Genomic DNA, 23,237 nt, shown 5'->3' with positions numbered 1-23,237 from the left:
AAGTTAGAAAACAATAACTAAATGAAAGGGCACCATGCTAAGCTGACACAACTACACAAAATTGCAAAAATGGACGATGTGGAAGTACCTCCCTTGCGATCGTTGAATGATTTCCTCCTGGAGTCGGCTCGGTTCTCTACCCCTGCCTTTAATAATTTAACAAGATGGACCAACCGTGTGATAGACAACCTCCTGTATTACCAATGCAACTATATACTAACTGCTGTGCTGGCATTTCTTATAGTCGGGTGAGTATAGATCACACTGAATTGGGTCGCGGTGGACTGATTGATATTCTGAAATTTAATTACGCCTGCCTGCCTGTCAAACTCAATGTTTTGAATGATTGACACGGCGCAGCAGCGACGAAGGGGCGGGGTACCGGGGGAGGGGCGACACCCAGTTCCATGGCATGTATTTTGCTCACCCTATCATTGTATTTGTAAAATCCCTTTGGTTAAATAATTACGTCCATGTAATTTAATTGTCTGTATGAACCCATAAATCGGTCCAATCCACTCCGTACGTACCTTGGCCCCAGCACCACTGATAATGTGATATCAAAATCTTTCCCTTCCTTGAAAAGCACGATCTGCATCATGAAACTTACCGATCTATTGCTTCAGAAGTTGCAGATAGCCCTACACTTAAAGGAACACGTTGCCTTGGATCGGTCGAGTTGGTCTGTGAAAAGCGTTTGTAACCGTTTGTTATAAAATGCATATGATTGGAAAGATATTTTAAAAGTAGAATATAATGATCCACACAAGTATCACTCGAAATTGTGTGGTTTTCCTTTTACCTCGTCGACTAACACGGTCGGCCATATATGGGAGTCAAATTTTTGACTCCCATAAATGGCCGACCGTGTTAGTTTGCAAAGTAAAAGGAAAACCGTGCAATTTAGAGGCATGTTTGTGTGGATCATTGTATTCTACTTTTAAAACATCTTGCTAACCATATGCATTTTATAACAAACAGTTACAAACGCTTTTCAAAGACCAACTCGACCGATCAAAGGCAACTACCGCTCTTTTACCGCTAATGCCGATATGCCGATTGTTCCCCGAACGTGCACTTTTTTTCCCCCAGGACAAACGTGTAGAACTATCTGCACAAGTTCGTCGCGGATTGGGTTTGATACCCAATCTTTCCATTTTATTACAATTACCATACATGTACCTTCCCTTTAATATATTTGACCTGGCAATTATGTTATTGTCCTTTAATTCTTAGGACGATGAATCCCAGAGCGATGTTAGTCGGCATCTTGACCATGGTTGTCATCTTTGCTATCTTCATCTACACCACAAATAACCGCTCTGAGATGCAGCGATTCAAGAGGAGTCATCCTTTTATCTGTTTCCTGCTCGTCTTGCTTTGCTGCTTTCTCTTATTGAAGGTGTTTGGTGGTCTGTTGGTCTTTGTATGGGGTGTTACGCTTCCAATGGCAAGTGAGTACATGTAGAGTCTGAAGTTGTATAATTCAGAGCTTGATTGAAATTAACAATAGTCCATAGGCCTGAGGCCAGTGCTTGTAGCTTTAGGCCGGTGAAGTCACGATGGAACGAGTGCGGTTGTCTATTTCAGATTTTGAGTTTGACAATGAAGCTTTTAATTCTGTTGAGTTTGGAAGAAAAGTCACCCTACAAATAAAAGAGATAATTCTTTTCTTCTTTTTTTTATTCTTTTTTATATTTTATATATTTAAGACACTGTAAAAATTACATTTCTCACTTTGGAAAAACTGTTCCAGTAAAATGTTGAGCTATAAGCACTGCGATCTCGTGGCTTTTCTTCACAAATTTGAGCCCTCGATGTTGGTAGGTGGTGGATTTTTTTTTTATTACAACCTCCTTAAAAACTGTCTTAGTTTAAAACAAATAAATAAAGAAATGGTAAAATGCTTCCCAATAAAAAGAAAACCCAAAAGGCTTCAGACTTTTAGTGTTCTTAAAATTATCTTACTTTTGCTTTTTTGTAATAACACATTGCAGTTGTTTTGATTGTTCTGATTTACAATAAACGCAGTCACAAACACCAAAGCTTTATAACCATTGAATAAGAAGCCAGCACCTTACCTCAGCACAAACATAAAATGTAATAATAAATTTGTTTTTCTGTTTTCATTTATGTCCAGTTATCTTTATTCATGCCTCCATGAGAATGCGCAACGTTAAGAACAAAATGAGCAAGAAGCTTGAGTCACTGGGACTCAAGAGAACACCCATGGGGATCCTACTCTACCAGCTGGGTCTAGAGGAGCAGGCGCGGTCTTGAAGAAAGAAAACCAGGCAAGAAAATAAAACAGGCTGTTCTGTACTAATACTTCCTCTACAAGATTTTGCTAACGGGTTTACGTACTTCAGAACAGGGACTAATCTCATAGAGCTGCTTAACGGCTAATTTTGTGCTTACTGTCTGATTTCCTTTTAATAGCGCTACTAACTGTAAGCACACAAAAAGGAATGTTAACCTTCCGGTGCTTAGTGCATACCAATAAATGACATCACATGGTGAACGCACAAGATGAGTGCCTAATTTTCTTGCACACCTTAGCAATAAGCAGGGCTATGAAATTGTTGGACCCTGCTCATAATTACATTCAAATCAAATAATTTTTGCTTGCCACATGAAAAGTCAAACCCCAAATGGAATGAAGTAAACTGATTCCTGAAATACACCAATGGGTCTAGAGTTTTCAACATTTTCAAAGTAGTCCATTGTGGATTTCTTTGCAATAAGTGTACATGTAATTCAGACTCTCCACTGTTTTTCTCCTTATGAAATCAATTCCTTAAAAGGCACTGGACACCCTTGATACTTGTCAAAGACCAGTCTTCTCACTTGGTGTATCTCAACATATGTATAAAATAACAAACCTGTGAAAATTTGAACTCAATTGGCCGTCGAAGTTGTGAGAGAATAGTGGAAGAAAAAAACACTCTTGTCGCACAAGCGTGACAAGTTGTGTGCTTTCAGATGCTTGAATTCGAGACCTCAGTTGAGGTCTCATATTTTAGTGAGAAATTACTTCCCACTTCAGAGGGAGCCGTTTCTCACAATGTTTTATACTATCAACAGCTCTCCATTGCTCTTTACCAAGGAAGTTTTTTATGCTAACAATTATTTTGAGTAATTACCAATAGTGTCCACTGCCTTCAAAGGGTAGAGTCATAGATTGGTAAATTAATGACCAATGCCTTTGGATATGTTCAAATCATCTTTTAAAATGTACACTTTCACATCAGAACTCTATGTACTATTTTGAATAGGTTGACATCGATCAATAGGAAAAAATAAATAATCAATTGCCCTTCAAACCCGTTGTTCAGATAATTGGCAGCCAAGTGTCTCTGAGGAACACACACCATAATTTGTTTTATTTAAAGTAAATTGTAAGTTGTTTCGTACTGTGTACATTGTAAACAGTCATTAGGACACCGTCTGTGTTCAATAGGCTTATTGGTGTTGTAGTTCTATGTTCTTGCCTTTATAATCTTTTTTTATACAAAAAAATAGTACTTTGTCCATATTAGGACTAGTCCATATTCATGTGTAGGGAATCACTGAATTCAGTAACAGAAATAATATAATAATTTCAATTTGATGTTAATGTGCATGTAGATCATCTTACCCAATTAGTTTCCCAACTAGGAACTGTAAGTGGCAATTTTTTCATCGGTATATTAAAACTCCTGTATTTGGGTTTAAATTGTCTTTATTTTGGTCATTCAGAGACCGTTTTCTTTGTCTTTCAGACTCATAAAACATACGTATTGTAAATGATGTAGGCCTAGTTGTTTTTAAGTCGGAGATCTGCACAGAATGTCCTATTTGAGTTGTAAGCCCTATTAAAAAGCACGGCTTACACGACTGGAAAGTATTTTGAAAGCGTGTGCTTTTGTATGGGGCTTCAAAAGGGTGGAGAGCGCTCAAAACCAAAAGGCCAAACCCAGCCCCGAGGTATGGTTTCAAAGGACATATAGTTTCAGGACATGGCCTCCGTTGCCCCTGTTCTTGCCCTTTGCCAAATGAAAATGGCCTTGCCCTTTCGAAGATGAAATTCCAGGCCTGTAGTCTCATCATAAGTACTATGAGAAAGCATCAACTATAACGTGCTAAGCAACAAAAGGTATTCAATCACAACCTATCCAAATTGAGATATACATGTAGAAACTTCAACATTGCACATGAGCTGTTCATGTATGGCTTGACCGTAACCCTCCTGAGTCCTTTTTTTTCCTGAAATTGGAGGATTGATGACTGTAAGCCCAACTGACCATTGCTTATCACTGGGACAGTCATACTTTATTTAAGTCTTGTATTAGGAGTTAGGGTTAACCAATCAGTGTTTCAGTACTTGGAATGTGACGGTTAAAGGAACACGTTGCCTTGAAACGGTCGAGTTGGCATTTAAAAAGCGCTAGTAACCGTTTGTTATAAAATGCATATGGGTAGAAAGATGTTGTAAAAGTAGAATACAATGATCCACACAAACATGCCTCGAAAATGTAAGGTTTTCCTTTTACCTCGTCGACTAACACGGTCGGCAATTTATGGGAGTCAAATTTTTGACTCCCATAAATGGCCGACCGTGTTAGTTCGCAGAGTATAAGGAAAACCACGCAATTTCGAGGCAAATTTGTGTGGATCATTGTATTCTACTTTTAAAACATCTTTCTATCCATATGCATTTTATATCAAACGGTTACAAACGCTTTTTATAAGACCAGCTCGTCCGATCCAATACAACGTGTTCCTTTAATGACCTATTCATGGAGCAGCGATGTGGTTGTTTTCTTCCATCCACACTGAGGCTGCCAGGAAAAAAAAGTATGGTACCATACAATAACAAAACCCAATCAAACCCCAGAGAGGACAGGACACTCGACCAGACCAAAATGATGATGTATGCCATTAATTACACACGTATCTGGGTGGCCGATTGCTTAGCACTGCTTACTGTGGAGCAAACTTATGTAAAAAACTTGTGCTTTGGTTTGCTTATTTCAACGGCTTTACATTTCTGAAAGTTTACAGATGTATGTATTGTTGCATTTAAACATGTTTTAGCACTTTTTTTGCAAAATAAATTAGGTTAGCTATAGTATGATTACTGCTAATAACATAATTTAGAAAAGGTTTATTTAATATAAATCATAGTGCGTTTTGTGGAACGGGCCGCATTTAGAGACTATGTCTCAGTTAACATAAATTGTATACACCATGTATAATTTTATGGGTGAACTTTCGTGTAAGTATATGCAGTAGTACTTTGCCGTACACTGAACTCTAAAAACGTGGTCTTACACAAAAACCAATGCATGTCTAAACTATTAAGTTTAACATTGAGACATTGTTGGGTTTTCTTGTACATGTCTTACTCTGCTGACTATCTTGTCGTTTTTTAACCAATCAACATCAATATATACAAAATGATGAAATAAACAAAGCATTTTCTCCAGAATTGTTCTCTTCAAATTCGTCATTTTATATGTATTATTAACTGATAATTGAAGGCCATTCACGTAAGTAATTAAAAATATTCAGCAGACTAAGGTTAAAATGGGATGCACATCTTCATTAGGCCAAATGAATCCAAAACTTGTTTAGCGTCCTGCCTTTAAAAAAAAAAGAAGGAGTGTTTTTCTTGTTTTTTATTTTTCAAAATGGCCGCCATACACATTTATAAAGATAACCGACGACTTTTCACATTTTATTTTTTCGTCTGAGATCGTTTTACTGTCTCCTTTTTGTTTCATTAAATTATTATTTTGTTTTCATAAAAGGGGGAGGGGGAATAGCCTCCAAGTAGGACGCAGAGAGGGACGCTGCACATGTTTTGTTTATTTGGCCTTACTGCTGCAGCTGCATGTGTTATAGTTGCTCAATTGCGTAAATCGAGGACACCCATTGGTTTATCATACTTGTTGTTTTTTGGTTAGCGAAGTCACCATTGATTTTGTTCACGAAATCGACATTATATTCTTCCTAATAATTGAGTCCGATTCGTGTTTTCGTTTTGCTTTTAGAAAACATGTATTTAAAAGCCTGAAAAGACTTTTAAAAGCCTATACACCATGGTTCAGCCCTTGTACTAAAAAAATAAGTTCTTTTAGTTTGTAAAAATCAAATATACTGCCCGACGAAACAAGGACTCTGTCATCGGTGTTGTCATTTTTTCCGTCTGTTTTATAGCGTAGATATTGTGTTCAAACACTTCACACACGTGCATAGTAGGTAATTGACACGTTTTGCACAATTTTGTTTACGTACATAATTCAGAATAAGCCAGGCCAATCATAATTCACCAACCATGATTTTAACATGGTTCTAGACACTTCGTTTGTCATGATAGGTATTTCAGATCCAGAGTTCTAAGCAATTTCTTGTTTTTTTTTTTATTTATGGGCGGCAGCCTTATTGGCTTAGGGTGTAGAGCCCAACTTCGAAAAGTATCAAACATTCAGGTCTTCTGCAGATGGTGGACTGTACTCTCATGGAAAGTTTATTAAACATTTTCTCTGCATTTCCCAATTTTTTTTTACAATTATTTTAGGTTCATTAGTTACCCAGTAATTGATTTATATTCTAATTAGCTAACTTTTTGTTAAGTGCGTGGAAAAAGATTTTATCCCAAGGGAGCGATTGGGCCCATAATAATATCACACAATCAAAGTATACATTTTAAAAATAAATATGTTTATTTCCCAATAATTTGATCTTCTAGGTGACTTCTCTATGTTCCCAGCTATTGTCTAATATTATTTGAGTCCTTAAACAACTCATTAATTGATACATGTCTATAATTACTTAAGCTCTTAAAGACAGTGGACACTATTGGTAATTGTCAAAGACTAGCCTTCACAGTTGGTGTATCTCAACATAATATGCATAAAATAACAAACCTGTGAAAATTTGAGCTCAATCGGTCATCAAAGTTGCGAGATAATAATGAAAGAAGAAAACACCCTTGTCACACGAAGTTGTGTGCGTTTAGATGGTTGATTTCGAGACCTCATGTTCTAAACTTGAGGTCTCGAAATCAAATTCGTGGAAAATTGCTTCTTTCTCCAAGACTATGGCATTTCAGAGGGAGCTGATTCTCACAATGTTTTATACCACCAACCTCTCCCCATTACTTGTCACTAAGAAAGGTTTTATGCTAATAATTATTTTGAGTAACTACCAATAGTGTCCACTGCCTTTAAGTAAGGACATTGCATTTTGCTCTTATATTATGTAGAGAATCCAAGTGCGCTCACAATGTTCATTTCAGACGTCGTTGATTGGCTTTTCATTATCTTATCATTGATTGTTAGCTATTGCTCGTCCTTTATTAATAAGAGGACCGGCCGTCGATTTCCCAAAGAGTTAGGACTAGTCCTAGCAGATATTTAAAAAAAATTAAGGCTAGTCCTATTAAAGTTAGGACGAGTTACCTGCCAAACTCGAGATAAGACTAGTCTTAACTCTTTGTGAAATCCACCCCGGGTCTCCTTCCCGTGTCGGTACCAACACTAGTCTCCACCATACACATCATCCAATATATATTTTGAAAAATACCTGTATTAAACAATCTGCGACCAGTTCCCCTCTTATTTAATGTGGAACGCTCTTATATCGAGTAATTTGACTCCCAAGGTAATTTCACTTTGAAAATAATGACTTGATTAGTGATTTTTATTGATTTATGGATCGATTTTTTTCGGATAAAAATACAGCAAGAACATGTCAAAAATACATGTATACATACATAGGAAAATGAGAAAAGACAATGAAATAAGATAAACACAAACAAAAGAACACAAGAAATACTGCACAAAATTATCCAAGGATTTCCCCAAAAAGCTGAGACTTTAATAGACAAAAAGCCGATGCTTTAATATTTCAATTAGGGTCCTTTAAATTGTGCCGTATGTGCCACCTTTAGTTGACACTTCCCGCATCCAAGGGTGAAGATTGTTTTACCGATTGTGCAAGGTATTTAAGACTGATATTTCCATTCATGAATTTTTTTAATAACTTTCGTGATTATAGCAGTTTACTATTGTGTGTGTACCGCAATGTGATCAACTTTCAAAACGTCATTTGCTGGCTTTTTCCAAGACTTCATGAATCTCGTCAAATGCTTGTTGGATACCTTCTACAAAGTCCGACAGGCTTGGTGATGTCTTGTAGCTTGTACCGACCCATCGCATGTCTTCTTTCCCAATGGAATATGTCACCCCTATTCCACTACATGTCTCAGGGGGATATGCTGCACCATCAATACCAATATTTGTCCCTGTTGTGCCTGATGCCAGCGTGATTTCTGGATCTGCAAAGGGAGAGTCCTGGATGGCACTAGGGATGGCCATTCCAGTTTTCATTGCCATTGTTCCTAACGCATAGACATGGCAATCACAACCCTGACCTGTCAGAATGGCACAAAACATAAAGCACTAATGTCTTTCAATAACTCAAGGTTAATTTTTAAAAATCATGTGGTGCTTCATTCTCATCCAAGCTCCTTAAATAGCACATGGCCCTGGAGAACATTGTGAACAGGGAGCAAACAAAGATGGGGTTGTGTCGGCCCTTTACGAAACCACGTCTTCGGCTTTGGATTCGGCTTCAGGCTCCGTTTTCTCGTCTGAAGCCCAGAACGTGTACGCGAATGAAGCACGCGCAATTTTGCCAAAACACCCGCGGGGCCAAGCTAGCCTGAGCCGAATCTGGAGCCGAAGCCGTGGTTCCGTTAGCAGTCTAAGTTATGACTTACCAGCCTTTGCCTCTGCAGCGAGCTGTCTATGTTTATCAGAACATGCTTTAAGCAAACTGACTTTCTCTGCTAGACTGACTGAAGTGTTTCCATTGAATGCCTCAGCGCACCTCTTGGTCTCTGATGTGGCAGGAAAGATCAATTCTATACGACCATGTTTGTAGAGGGCTGTACTGCAAGACTCAAAGGTTACTGGTATGTTGCCATTCACTCGATGATAGGCTATCTGTGTTTTAACGAGAACAAAGGTTTGCAGTTATCTGGAATTATTCCCGTCAAGAGCATCACTATACTTTATGGTGTTTGAGAAATAATACATCTTCCTTGACTGAACAATACTTCTTAGGAAGAAACTATAAATTAATAGTAAACTTGCAGGTACAACCATGTGTAAGTCTCTTTTGTGTGAGTGTTGGCTCTGAGAAGAGACGGTTTGGTCTCGACGTTTCGAACAATATACTCTGCTCGTCTTCAGGAGAATGCTGGACTGCTGGTGGTGGTTGAGCTATGTGCTTCTTCCAGTGAAACATCAGTCACTAAACTAATAATGATTAATGACACACCTGCATGGCCAGTTGTGCTATGGCGTCTGGGCTCAGTCTACACTCTTTCAGGAAGGTAGAGCCATATTTCTTGTAGTCCAAAGACTGCACGTTTAGCTGGTTGTTTTGTATGTGATCAACTTTGGCCTTCTCAATCCCTTGGCGAATAACGGTATCGAAGTTAAACTCAAGCTGGGGATAAAGTAAAAGGTCAGTTATGCTCGAATCTGGCCAGTTATCGACATTCGACAAAGATGCAGGTATGGTCACTCATTGAAGACAACTTGAACTTCTCATAATGCTCTAACTAAACATGAAATAAAAATGGGGCTAGAGTTTTGTAATCATTATTTTTTTTACCCGACTCCTCGTTTCAATGAACTGTTCTGAGATAAGTTTTTATTAGGAATCCTTTGAAAACTACAGCACTTTATTGGCAGAATGTTTCCCAATCTATTGGATTACCTTAAAATAATTGTAAATAGTTTTCCACAAACATTCATATACTGTGGATCTGTAAGAATACGTGGAGAAAACACTCTTACTTGTGACTATGAAATCAAAAAAACTCATTTCATATTAATGTTTAAATTATTTTATTTTTATTTACAAGGAAGAATCACAAATTTAAAGAATAAAAGGACATCGGGAATCACCTTCCTGACTGTCTGTGAGTGATCTGCGTTGCGTATGGCGCCATCTGGTGACACAACAGGGCGGTTGATGGAATCTTGAAAGGCCTCGGTTGCAATTTTTGACATTGTCATTCCATCCAGGGACGAATGGTCGCAGTTTATAAGTGTGCGTCCAGCTTTTGTTATAATGAGCTTTACTGTTTTATCCAACCACCTAACAATCAACGAGGAGACATCATTTTAAAACATTTTCCAAAGACTTTAACGGTGAATCCCTTCTGTTTTTTGTCCTTATTACAAATAAGTCTATAGGCATAGAGTTATATATGAAAACGCACAGTGAAATTGCCCACCAGTATGGCGCATTTTCTGATGATGACGTCAGGTGAAATGGGTCAATATGAGCATCCATAGGCAGATTCCATTGTGGGGTAGGGCCTTAATTGAATGTTCAATCAGTCACTCACCTATTGCCAGCATTTCCAAACGTTCCCCTCCAGAGTAAGCCTTCCAAGTTATCGTTTTTTGAGTCATCCTCCAGACACAGGCAGAACAGAGCTGAATCTATCAGCGTCATGTTGTCTTGGTTATCTGTTTATTTTTAACAAATTAATACTGTTTTCAGTTAAAGGACAAGAATGTGTGCAACTGATCACTATGACACTTCAATGTTAAAAAAAAAAAAAAAAAAAAAAAAAAAAAAAACACGTGTTATAAGTTGTGTGGTGCGGCTGCTTGTGAACATCCAAACAAAGCAAAACAATGTTGAGTTTAAGATTTTGACTTGATGTGTATGCATTTTATTTGTGTTAACCATACACTCATTTGTGGTGTTTCAGCACCTTATGCATAATACTGACGTACCTTTAGATAATTCTACAATGTGCTTCCGAAGACGAGCCCACGTGTCACGGTCCTGTGTGGTCAATAAACCGACAGGATGATCCTGCGGTGGAGAGGATGCAGAATCATCAAAGATAAACTGAAGATGAGCTTGGATGATCTGTCCAGATACAATACTCCCTGATGAAGAAGATAAAGACAACAAGGTTGATAAGGACAGACTCATCCCCTGACGAGATCATCTTCACAGTAATCTTGGTCGTGCCACTTTGGGACAATGTTCCCACAGTGATGGCTCACATGTTTATACAGTGTATAGTGCCCATTTTAAGCGACGAAGCGCTTACTACCATCTTGTGTGTACAATTTGGTTCATTAACTGGGGGGGGGGGGCGTGGCAGACATTAGCCACAAGTTTCTGTGCAAACAGTCAAAACTGAAGCTACTGAACTTGTCAGGCAAGGCTAACTTATTAGACTTTAACGATAGGTCTAGAAATAGAACAGAGTAAAATAGAATAGCATTTAAATTTGCAACCTTAATATAAAAACGGTTGGATTAAAATGCACTTGAATACAAATTTGAAAATGCTAAAAACAATTGCTTTTAGAATGAAAATTTAAATATTTAGTTGTAGGCCAAGATCACATTTTAAAACATTGTAGACATAGGCAGGGCAAAAAACACCCAATAGCAACAGAACGATACGTACAAAACAATGAAAAAGCGACTGGTATACAAGTTTAAAACCACATGGGGCATGGAACTTACAACTAGCAATTGTATAGAAAATGGATGATATCTCTAAATAGCAACAAGAAAAATACGTACAAAAACACAAAAGAAGCGACAACAACTTACACTAATATAGCTTTTTTTGTTGGTTTTGTTTAAGTTTATTCCTTTAAATATTTATTTTGGTTTTACCATCCCCAGATGCTTGATGATAACTGCTAAATTTCGGCAAGCGCACCACGCCCATGCGTAGTACTCTTTTGGTGCCAATTAAATTATGGAACGCAACACAAGTGCACCCCGTGTGTACAAACAGGTTGAGATTTCTACTGGGTGCGCCAATGATGCACACCAGCTTTTAGAAAACACGGCAAAAACTTCCATCAAAATGTGCACCATAATCTGCACTTCAACTGTGAGGTCAAGTTTCTGAGACATGGTATGGACAGCGTTCTAGCCAGGCATTAAATAGCGTGCCGGGCCGACAAGCTATCGAAAAGTTCCGACACTCTTTAGATCCGCCGATACGCCTATCGATACGCTATACAAATGAAGAAAAAAAAAGTTTTTTCTATGTTTTTCAATGATGTCCGAAGAACTTCTGATGTGTTTGTCTGTTATTTATTTGTTATTTTTTCATCCCAAACATTTTCGCGACGCACATTCACAGCGTAGCTACCGTCTCGCTGTCACAACAGCGTCGAAAAAAAACATTCAAAAGTTACCACATCGTCATCAATAGCAGCATACAGCATGTACTCCACGCACGCATGGTATGAAAGCGGCGAATTTACACGCGTTTTCGTTCATAAGATATTTGGGTACCAATCTCAACCTACAATCCCTACCCAGTTTGTGAAAACCCTTCCAAACTCAGATTTGTACCCTGATTCATGAGAGCGCATATTTTAGCCACAGATTTCGGAAAGTCAGATGAAATTGCCTCATCATGATTACTTACCATCTTCTTCTAGAACGTCAACTACATACAAATGACCCCTGCACATCACCAGCACATGACGTTGGGTCACGTCACAAAACAGCTCATCTCTGATTGGTTTAGGAATTCTCGTTGCATTGAAAATATGTTGAAATTGACTCATATCTAAGGGATACACGTTGCTTTTTAATGCGTGTCTGTAGGCTTCATGTGCAGACATAGACCTGCATAAAAGTGATTTGAAGACAAACATTTGCTGTAAGTGTAAGTTAGAAAAATAAGAGCGCCGAACACCATATTATTTTTTTCCCTGTAGAGGTGCCCTGACCAAACATTTTATTATGTAAAAGTGAAACACAACACTGTTGCAGTTTAGAATCGTGTGTTAAGCCTAGGTATAAACATTATTTATGTTGATAGAAACATGCAAACTTACCCAACAGATCGCCAAAATTCTTGAGTGTTAGTCAGAGCTGGGTTCTTATGAACGACACTAGGTACCAGTTTTTCTTCCCTCAAACTCTTCAACAACCTCAGTAACGAGACGGTGATATTTGTTGCTCTAAGTATCTAATGAGAGACAAGAGATTTGAAGAACGAAGGTTTGTCAAGTATAAAATCCAGAAGAACTTCTGAAGTGTAGAATTTGAGGCTTTGCTTATCATTAGATCACCAAAACATGGAAGGAGAAACAGGGGGAGACAAAGGCTCAGCTATACAGATGTAGTTTCAATATGAACATCGGGGTGCTTTCAGCTGATCTTCCCAACCAATGATTGATAAGCAGGGATGGGCATGCCTCAATATGATTCCGACCTCGGTCGACTAGAGTGAGAGAGAGAGAGAGAGAGAGAGAGAGAGAGAGAGAGAGAGAGAGAGAGAGAGAGAGAGGGGAGGTATAGAGAGGTGCAAAGATGCACTTTTTACCGTCAGACTGACCCCTAATACTTATATATCAAGACAACGAGACAACGAGACAACGATAGTGAAAATGCAGTCCCCTTTGGACCAACTAATGAACTTTCAGCCTCACCTGGTGCATGTAAGCTGGCCTGGAGTCATCACTCAGTAACACTGCAATATTTGTGGTGAGAATTGAATCTCTGGACGTTAGGTATGTGTCCATCCACGGACCTATGTTTTACAGCCAATTAAAACAAAAGGGAAACCATCAATATTATGAAACAAGGTGGGAAGAAAAATCATCGAGGAATCGAAGTACATGTACATGAATAAAATGTACACGAATAAAAGGAACATGAATTAAAGGTTCATAAATAAAAGGTATACATTGAATAAAAGGTACATGAATAAAAAGTAATTGGATAATAGGTACATAAATAAAAGGTACATTAATAAAATGCACATGAATAAAAGGCACATGAATAAAAGGTAGGCCTTACATAAATAAAAGGCACATACATAAAAGGCACATGAATAAAAGGTAGGCCTTACATGAAAAAAAGGCACATACATAAAATGCACATGAATAAAAGGTAGGCCTTACATGAATAAAAGGCACATACATAAAAGGCACATCATGGATAAAAGGTAGGCCTTACATGAATAAAAGGCACATACATGAAAGGCACATGGATAAAAGGTAGGCCTTACATGAATAAAAGGCACATACATAAAATGCACATGAATAAAAGGTAGGCCTTACATGAATAAAAGGCACATACATGAAAGGCACATGGATAAAAGGTAGGCCTTACATGAATAAAATACACATGAATAAAAGGCACATGGATAAAAGGTAGGCCTTACATGAATAAAATGCAAATACATAAAAAGGCACAAGGATAAAAGGTAGGCCTTAGGGACCATGGATAAATTAAGAACGCGGCCGCCCGCGGTCAGACTCGTTCCAGAACGAGTCCGTCCCAAAAATTGTCACGCGCCCGTCCCAAGATGGATTAAGCGCTTCACTGATTTTTAAGGTCCCTCATTATCGAACTCTATTGTTGGAGCCTTTTGTTGTTCAGATTACATGGACAAGGCAGCTTGCAAGTAAGCCACGAAGGGGTGAAGGATTAGTGTTTGCGGTCTAGCTCAGGTATACACCAGACAATGGGTTGGAGATGTCCATGTACAGCCAACCCTCAAGTTTGCCAAAGCTAATACAATAATATGCTACTGCCATAACAAGTTGAAGTGGTGACTATTATTCTTAAATTTGAAATCATCGCCAACTTATTTAGATCTACATCTAATTGTTACATTAGGACCCGTGTTTACAGAGATAATTACACTTACAAGATTCGTTCAAAAAGGTACCGCAAAATCATGCTGACCGGCTCGCAATCACACAAAACACAACGCACAATTACATCGTAGTACACAAACACTCCATCGAGCTACACACTCACACACAGTGTTTTCAATATTCAGGCCTAGTAGTCTTGTTATTTTGCGTGCAACAAACTATAATGCAAGAAACATTGATCGCTAGAGGGCTTTCCTAAACAATGTGATAGCGGGAGAGCCGCCCTCCGTTGGAAAAATTGCGCAACAGCTTACGAAATTAGTTTCAACCGCCTTGAGATTAAGACAGTTTTCAGCAGTTCCTTGGGAAATATTAAGCGTGTTTAAGAAAAACTTCATAATGTGTTGGCTTCATTGTTCAAACATGAAACATTTTGGACACCTTGGATGTACAAAAAAGAGTATAGTTTTACTGTTTACTGTAAGATGTTTTTCCTATTGACTTTGTTTTACTTTGGGGGATTATTTTGCATGGCGGTCGTGCAAAGACGTAGTATTTTTTATTTTTTAATCTGCGGTTGTGTTTTGACTTATTGTGTGAAAAGGGCTACAACTTGGGTTTATCTACCCAGATAAGCCGATTATAACTACACAGTGGTTTTCGGCCTACACCATTGTTCCTTTGTTATACAGTGGGTCTTCCTCGAGACCCGGTGGTTGAGGAGAACGCGTTCCACTCCGTAGTTTTTCTTTTGTTCGATTTGTCACGCAAAGGAACGCGTCGCGACGCGGTCGTTCCCGTGACATAATTTATCCATGGTCCCTTACATGAATAAAAGGTACATGAATAAAAGGCACATGGATAAAAGGCACATGGGTAAAAGGTAGGCCTTACATGAATAAGAGGCACACAGTAGGAATAAGAGGAAGCATCAAGGAAACACAGGTGAGCCGGAAGAGGGATCCGGATGACAGTGGTTTTTAAGGCCACCAACTTCCATCACAGGAATTAAGCAGAACATGCAAACCAAAGCAATACCTGTAATGTAGCTTGTGTGTGTGTCTTTCTTGTTCTGCTCCACCAATGCTTTGTTTAGCTCTGAAAGGAACCAAAATATTTCACTGTAGCTATAAGTTATCGTTTTAGGGCATTTTACTCATTGTTATGCAATGAACAAAGGAAACCACCCTCCGATACAAACCAGAAAATTGAAGTGGCCACCATCGTTGATGAAATGTGCACCCGTGAAGGGGTATCATTGGTTGAAAGTCGTGCAGTGCGCGTACATTACGTGCGCACTTTTCCATTGTTTGTCATCAAAGATGGCGGTCAATGTCGCCATGTGCAATCGATCTATTACGTGTGCAATCGATTTGCTTCCCCGGGTGGGTCTCCCCTGGTGCCGTTCGGATAGCTTTGACGTCATTCTCGGTGCTCAGGGGGCACACCCGGGTCAGCCCTAAGTGCCCATGCTTGTGGAGCGGGTCACTTGGGGCTGACCATTGTGTGACGTCACGACGAAAAATTTGCAATGGCCACCATTTGGTTTGTACTTCAGTGGGTCACTTTCGCGAAGTTTGACACACAATTTCACCCTTAAAAGAGCGACTTCAAATAAATAAAAAACATTATTCGAAGACAAGTACTTTGGTTCCAACGTGGGCTTGTACAATATTTTAACGTTGCAGTTTTACCTAATTGAGAATGATTATGTTGTTGCGCTCTTTTCGTCAATCCATGGACGGAAAGCACAACAAGAAAGTAGTTCCGGGCGGGCACACAAGAAGCATTGTTGAATGATGGGGGAAGTTGGCGTTTGAATGTCAGGGGCTAACCTGAATGAGCACACCCGGGCGGGGTCAACGGGGAAGCTAATGGAATGCACTCACAATCCATTTTAACACTATATTTTTTCCCGGGTAATTCCCGGGAACTTTTGGTCGATCTTTTCACACAAAAAAAAAACACTACCGGGAATTTCCGGGAAATAAATATTCCCAGGAAATAATTAACCCAGCTCAGTTATAGGGAGTTAACCTCGATGTAAAACGTTTTTACTGGTATAAAGCAGATTTTTAGAACAAAGGCGGGTTTAAACTTGCCCCCAACTTTTGTTGAGACGTCCGCGTGGGCTAACATGTTCACAACATTTCCTGGGGTTTGATCGTAAGTGTGGAACGACCGTGCATATTATTTCTTGGAAATAGCACTCCCGGCGGACGAAAATGGGATAGTTAGAACGGTTGCTGGGGTAGCGTTGGGGTTAAAAACTCTCGGGATTTTCCCGGAAATTCATTTCCCGGGAAATGGCTCTGTAGTGTGAAAAGGGCTTAAGATGATTTTGGCAAAGCTCCCAGTGTTCAAGTTAAAGTAAATGATTTGTTTCCTTCACATGCTTTGAGAAATGTTCACAGAATGCAGAGTTTAACAAACATTTTTGACAAATAGAAACGTCTACCCACCCCGACCCTCTCCTCTCTCAAACTCATTAATCACGATTTCCGTCTTCTTGTATTCCTCCAGGCTGAGAAAAGCATATTTGGTTGCTAGGTAACGTTGACAGGTGTCTTGTAGTGTTGGGATGGGTAGCTGTGGAATGGCTGGTTGGAAATGCATTGTGGGAACATGACTGATGGTTTGAAGATAGTCCGATGATGAGAAAGATGATCTATAGACGGAAGGACAATCAAGTAACAAGTCAGATTGTCTACAATAACAAAGAAGTTTCTGAATTATTTCAATCTAAGCTCTTTTCAAAAAGGGTAAATTCAGTTTGCATACTTCATAGGGAACTGCAAAACTCTTAGGTTAGGAGTATGGCACCAATTGTTAAATGGAAACATGAAGTTAACAGGAAATCGTGGGATTTCAATCCGTGGGAATTAGCTGCGCGATGTGTATGTGAAAAATAAATATTTGAAGTAAAAGGTCAGAACTCAAATAGCAAATGTTTGTAGCACACAAAATGTTCAATGCGCAGCAATGCTTTTGAATCTCATCAGTTTTGCGTTTACATCCATGCAGGACTTATTACGAGGAAGGGTTTTATAGGTAGTTATTTTGTCAGATTCTCTTGCATTATGTAATATTCAAGCTCCCAAAACTCAATGGCTTGTTTCAAAATTGTGAGATGACATTATTACAGACTCATTAGTGATTTATAAGTAACGAAAGTCATGCTATATACTGACCTTGATGTTGAAAACACTCTTATCTTTTGAGGTATGTTACATCTGCCTGACAAAGCCACCTACGATGAATATAACAACGAATGAATGCACAGGGGGACTTTTTATACAAGTCCCTTGTTTAATATAATGATCCATTATTGTACAATTTTAGAAACTATTAGCATAAATATGTTTTCATCTATTTGTTACGGAATCTTTTAAAAGGACAAAATTAATGTAACAAAATCTTCGTTTGAACGAAATTTTGAACGAAGGTTCCTCCCCCCCCCCCCCGATTTTTGTTCACCTATGGCCCTTTTAAAAGCTCCGTAATTTCTTCACAAACTCAAGCTCATCCTTGTGGTGCACAGCCCCGGAAGAATAAAGTAATGTTTTAGACGAGGCATGGGGTGTATGATTGGCCCTTTAATGTATGGGGTGGGGCACTTCTGGCCAATTAAAACACTATACAAGTTTCCGTTTGCGCCTTTCCGTCCCGGCACTCTCTTCTTTTTTTCCAAAGTTTTTTTGTAAGATGTGGGGGCCTATGCTTTGGAGGTAAAAGGAAAACTTCTTCAAATCACTGAAAATGCTAAACAAAAGCTAACAAAATATGAATATAATTTATGTTTTTTCTCAAAATCTGTGGCACAGACGTTAATCATAGTTCATCATATACAGCAGGACAACGGCAGTAAGATGATTTCAAATACACGGAGAACTGCGGGGTTATAATCTCACAATTTTGAAAATTACCAGTTTCTTGGTGATGCTAGATGCCATGGTTATTATAGCTCCCCAGCTTCACTCAGCCTAAATAATCAAACAGTTGTTTATTATTAGTTATGAATAGTAAGATTTATGTATGATAATTTATTTATTTAAAACAATATTTAGCGAGGGTGGCCCGGATCCAGCACAGCTGATCATTTGGGGACCTCACGTTATCTTCATCCTTTTGGAAATAGCGTAGGCCTACCTAAACTCTCTGCTCACTAATTTTTTGTTATTAATTGACCTTTTGACATTAACACAATTTTAACAATAAGATTTACACACTGAAGATTAAAATTTGCAGCCTTTTTGAAAATGTTCGGCCAAATTAAGATCGTTCAAAAACCTGTTTTTTATAAACTCAAAATGAAGCTTCTCTTACATCCTTAAAGTCACCTGGAAATAGAATGTTTTTTCTTTCAAACATAAGAGTATATGCTTACGAACAATAAACCATTTTTTTTAGTATTTGTCTGCCACGATTTATATGTTTAAAAAATATATAAAGTTGTTTGGGGGGCTGACTCCGCCTACCCCTTTTGTGACGTCAATCGAGGCAGACTTTGCCTGCAATGCGTATAGTAAACACACGTGCAAAGTACATGTACGTCCAAGTAGTGAGTTGGTACATTTCAAAAAGTGTTTTTCTGCATTCAGCAGCAATACACCTGGTCGGCATTGCCGGAAAAACAAAATAATAATAATTTGAAACGTACAAACTCACGACTTGGTCCGTACATGTACTTTGCAATTGTGTTTACTCTACGCATTACAGGCAACGTCTGCCTCGATTGACGTCACGAACAGCGCCCTCTCGGGTCGGGGTCGACTCTTAAATTTGTAAATAACATAAGAACTGATTTTTTAAAACCTTAGTTAACTGTTAATTCACATTCCACTCATCAAAACACATATATCAGTGACAAAAGCTTTATTTTGAAAAAATACCACTTCCAGGTGACTTTAACAAGGGTTAAACCATACGTTTAAAACGGCCTTTGCCATTTTTGAAACCAGGATTAAGAAAATTCAAAGTTTGAGTCTTTAAGTTTTAAATAGCTGTCATATAGAATCTTCAAAATGTAATCTCAGTAATAGAATTCTATAGACCCCTTCATTCTTCTCAGGTAACTTTGCAGTAACATTATGTGGTGGTCGCCATTTATTTGAAATTATGCCCGTCATTCTTAAAAATGGGTCTCCTTTTGGTATATTTTGATCAGGTCAACCTGGCTTTCACGCAGCTCATATTGACTGCAAAAATAGTTATCATCCAGCATCGCACAGTGCATTATAGAGATCATCATACACATGTCATGTGTGCTCTATCCTTCTTCAGGAAAAAAAAAAGGACCGTCCACAGGGACTATCTTAAAGGCAGTGATGGACACTATTGGTAATTACTCAAAATAATTATTAGCATAAAACCTTACTTGGTGACGAGTAATGGGGGGAGGTTGACGGTACAAATCATTGTGAGAAACGGCTCCCTCTGAAGTGCCATAGTTTTCGAGAAAAAAGTAATTTTCCACGAATTTGATTTCGAGACCTCATAATTTAGAACTTGAGGTCTCGAAATCAACCATCTAAACGCGCACAACTTCGTGTGACAAGGGTGTTTTTTCTTTCATTATCTCGCAAGTTCGACGACCAACGACCAATTGAGCTCAAATTTTCACAGGTTTGTTATTTATGCATATGTTGAGATACACTAACTGTGAAGGCTAGTCTTTGACAATTGCCAATAGTGTCCACTGCCTTTAAGTACATTGGCAATGGAAAGAACAAAAGTGTATCCACAGGGGGCATTGAGAATGTGTGATCGTTTTCAATTCCACGCGACCCCACCTGACCCCGTCCGATAATGCTTCTTTATAGAACTGTTGAAATCTTCACCAAACCTTTAGAGACACAAAAGTGAAGATATGCTTTGGAACTGCAACTTCCAGAGCCTTGATGTGTTATCATGCTATTAACAATGATGTATACCATTTTAAAGAGGACCTAAAAGTTTTATACTTTCGATTGTGAGCCGTTTAGTCAAAAATGTGCACAGCATAATGTCAGGATCCAGTCTAGCCTTGATCAAGGCTGTGTACAACTAATAAAGCTAAAACCATAGAGCACCTCAGCCGCCCGAATGTCCCCGACTGACTCTAAACAGAATAGCACACCGTACTCTCACCCACACCCACACAGCGCCTGTAATGTACATCCACGCAGCCCCCCACACACAGCCCCCACCCATACACTCACCGCTATTCCACACACCGCTATCGCCCACAATCCCAGCCATTGAGCCTGACGGCTCACGGGCTAGGATTGTGGGCGATAGCGGTGAGTGTGTGTGGGGCTGCGTGGATGTACATTACAGGCGATGTGTTGTGGGGTTGCGAGTACGGTGTGCTATTCTGTTTAGAGTCAGTCGGGGGACATTCGGGCGGCTGAGGTGCTCTATGGTTTTAGCTTTATTAGTTTACACAGCCTTGATCAAGGCTAGATCCAGTCAATGATTTCCAGTCAACTTATTATTGGCGGATTCAAAATAACACATTTCAGAATATAATAAATTGTAAAATGTTTTTTTGTGTCCGTTAACAATTTGACTCACCTTGAAGACGACGGTTCATAATCTGAACTCCAAACCCTTAAAGTTGTAGTCTGAGTGTGCAGGTAGAATGGAGGCTGAGGCTTTCACCGCAGCCTTGATCTATAAACGACCTTCAACACACCCATATTGTTCAGTTGAGTAAGTTTCCCGTGTATGGGCCAAGGCAGGGGTACCGGGACACGCAGTCACAACTAATCATTGAACCTTTCTGACCTACAAAAGATTTACACTTTCACTAGAGCGATTGGTCACAGTTCAGAGAATGTATGGGAAAGTATTAAATCATTTTGGGTTGGAAAACTGCACATATAGCGGTGTCTGTTTTGTCTATAGCTTTGTTCGGGAGGTCAGTCAGAAGCTATTTAAAATGTTTGCTGCGTAGGCTGTATATGCATTAGTCTCCTAGACCATTGGTGTTGCGTGTCACACGCAACCAACGTTCCGATTATGCACGGTAAAAACTGCACACGCTTGTAATGAACGAACGCTAGCGGGCGCTCTGTTTCCCTGTTCCTGTGCGCGCTCGCACAGGAAATCAGAGAAACAGAGCGCCCGCTAGCGTTCGTTCATTACAAGCGTGTACAGTTTTTGCCGTGCATAATCGGAACGTTGGTTGTGTGTGACCACGCAACACCAATGGTCTAGGAACCTAGACTATATATGCATCTGAAAGCACACATTGTACAACAATTGTGTTTTTTTCTTTCCTTATTTGTTGGGGGTAAATTCGGTTACCAACAGCCCAAGTTTGCACAGATTTTGTTTAGTATGCATACGTTGGGATACACCAAGTGAGAATACTGGTCTTTCTTGATAGTTACCAAAAGTGTTCCAGTGCCTTTAAAGGCAGTGGACACTATTGGTAATTGTCAAAGACTAGCCTTCACAGTTGGTGTATCTCAACATATGCATAAAATAACAAACCTGTGAAAATTTGAGCTCAATCGGTCATCGAACTTGCGAGATAATAATGAAAGAAGAAAAAAAACACCCTTGTCACACGAAGTTGTGTGCGTTTAGATTGTTGATTTCGAGACATCAAGTTCTAAACTTGAGGCCTTGAAATCAAATTCGTGGAAAATTACTTCTTTCTCGAAAACTATGGTACTTCAGAGGGAGCCGTTTCTCACAATGTTTTATACCATCAACCTCTCCCCATTACTCGTCACCAAGAAAGGTTTTATGCTAATAATTATTTTGAGTAATTATCAACAGCGTCCAGTGCCTTTAAAGAGGACTTTGTGAGTTGTACCAAGAACATTTTAAAGGGAGCGGGACTTGAACATTAACCCAATCAGACTATCCAAATTGGTAAAAAAAAAATGGAGCGAAACAACTTCGGTTTAAGTCGCGGTTCAATCATTGTTATGCGATATAAAGCACTATAAATAGTTATGATACAGAATTTGGAAAAACAAACACTGTAATGCTTCCTCCTATTTTAAAACAAGATTACTGGCAATCAAAAATTAAATTATACAAACGGAGCAATAAACAGAAGTGGGTTTCTATGAAACAGTCTCATCCTTCCAAAGATATTATCAATCTTTGATTATATCGTTGGTGTAAAAGAAAAAAAAGAAAACAATACAAAAATACAAAACAAAAAGGTACTCCAGAGAAGAAAGGTATCGTCATGAAATCTGAAGTACTACAGGGTAGAGTCAAAACTACGGAAGCCCATTAGCGCCAGTAAAAAATAAATTTCAAATCCGTTATTACGGATTAGCAATCCGTTATTACGGATTAGCAATCCGTTATTACGGATTAGCAATCCGTTATAACGGATTAGCAATCCGTTATTACGGTTTAGCAATTCGTTATTACGGATTCATAATCCGTTATTACGGATTAGCAATCCGTTATTACGGATTAGCAATCCGTTATTACGGATTCATAATCCGTTATTACGGATTAGCAATCCGTTATTACGGATTCATAATCCGTTATTACGGATTAGTAATCCGTTATTACGGATTCATAATCCGTTATTACAGATTCGCAACTTGGA

General features: G+C 38.9%; 2 protein-coding genes across 4 annotated transcripts; one reads left to right on the top strand and one right to left on the bottom strand.

The window, feature by feature from the left end:
• Positions 1-45: 45 nt before the first annotated feature.
• On the top strand, positions 46-2,872 carry LOC117306804 (PRA1 family protein 3-like). The gene is made up of 3 exons (XM_033791325.1): positions 46-248; positions 1,237-1,454; positions 2,141-2,872. Exons 1-3 carry the CDS (start codon positions 70-72, stop codon positions 2,278-2,280), a joined length of 537 nt encoding a protein of 178 aa, XP_033647216.1. The 5' UTR covers positions 46-69; the 3' UTR covers positions 2,281-2,872.
• A 4,274-nt stretch (positions 2,873-7,146) lies between these two features.
• LOC117304411 (carnitine O-palmitoyltransferase 2, mitochondrial-like) lies at positions 7,147-21,609 on the bottom strand. 3 transcript variants are annotated; one of them, XM_033788851.1, is made up of 14 exons: positions 21,227-21,609; positions 18,598-18,654; positions 17,863-17,921; positions 17,134-17,339; positions 15,710-15,769; positions 13,496-13,596; positions 12,899-13,032; positions 12,484-12,686; positions 10,809-10,967; positions 10,412-10,535; positions 9,966-10,158; positions 9,331-9,501; positions 8,768-8,993; positions 7,147-8,419 (listed from the first exon to the last, which is right to left on the bottom strand). In XM_033788851.1, the coding sequence occupies exons 2-14, from the start codon at positions 18,622-18,624 to the stop codon at positions 8,091-8,093; spliced, it is 1,992 nt and encodes a 663-aa protein (XP_033644742.1). In that variant the 5' UTR covers positions 18,625-18,654; positions 21,227-21,609; the 3' UTR covers positions 7,147-8,090. The 3 variants fall into 3 exon arrangements, with proteins under 3 accessions (XP_033644742.1, XP_033644750.1, XP_033644759.1); XM_033788859.1 differs by lacking the exons at positions 17,863-17,921; positions 18,598-18,654; XM_033788868.1 differs by lacking the exons at positions 15,710-15,769; positions 17,134-17,339; positions 17,863-17,921; positions 18,598-18,654; positions 21,227-21,609 and adding an exon at positions 14,722-14,795.
• Positions 21,610-23,237: the final 1,628 nt, after the last annotated feature.

This window comes from Asterias rubens, chromosome 2, assembly GCF_902459465.1.
Source record: "Asterias rubens chromosome 2, eAstRub1.3, whole genome shotgun sequence".
Taxonomy (NCBI): domain Eukaryota; kingdom Metazoa; phylum Echinodermata; class Asteroidea; order Forcipulatida; family Asteriidae; genus Asterias; species Asterias rubens.
The sequence above is the reverse complement of the archived record's forward strand: the minus strand, read 5'-3'. Positions and strand labels throughout refer to the sequence as shown.

What these genes read in the sequence shown, in the direction of transcription:
- LOC117306804 (XM_033791325.1), top strand. Translation starts at nt 70, where the DNA reads ATGGACGATGTGGAAGTACCTCCCTTGCGATCGTTGAATGATTTCCTC. An exon ending in CTGGCATTTCTTATAGTCGG is followed by an intron (nt 249 to 1,236) that starts GTGAGTATAGAT and finishes TTTAATTCTTAG; the next exon opens with GACGATGAATCCCAGAGCGA. An exon ending in TGTTACGCTTCCAATGGCAA is followed by an intron (nt 1,455 to 2,140) that starts GTGAGTACATGT and finishes ATTTATGTCCAG; the next exon opens with TTATCTTTATTCATGCCTCC.
- LOC117304411 (XM_033788851.1), bottom strand. Translation starts at nt 18,624, where the DNA reads ATGGCATCTAGCATCACCAAGAAACTG. An exon ending in TGAGAGAGGAGAGGGTCGGG is followed by an intron (nt 15,770 to 17,133) that starts GTGGGTAGACGT and finishes GGTTCCTTTCAG; the next exon opens with AGCTAAACAAAGCATTGGTG. An exon ending in CATTGTAGAATTATCTAAAG is followed by an intron (nt 10,536 to 10,808) that starts GTACGTCAGTAT and finishes AAAAATAAACAG; the next exon opens with ATAACCAAGACAACATGACG.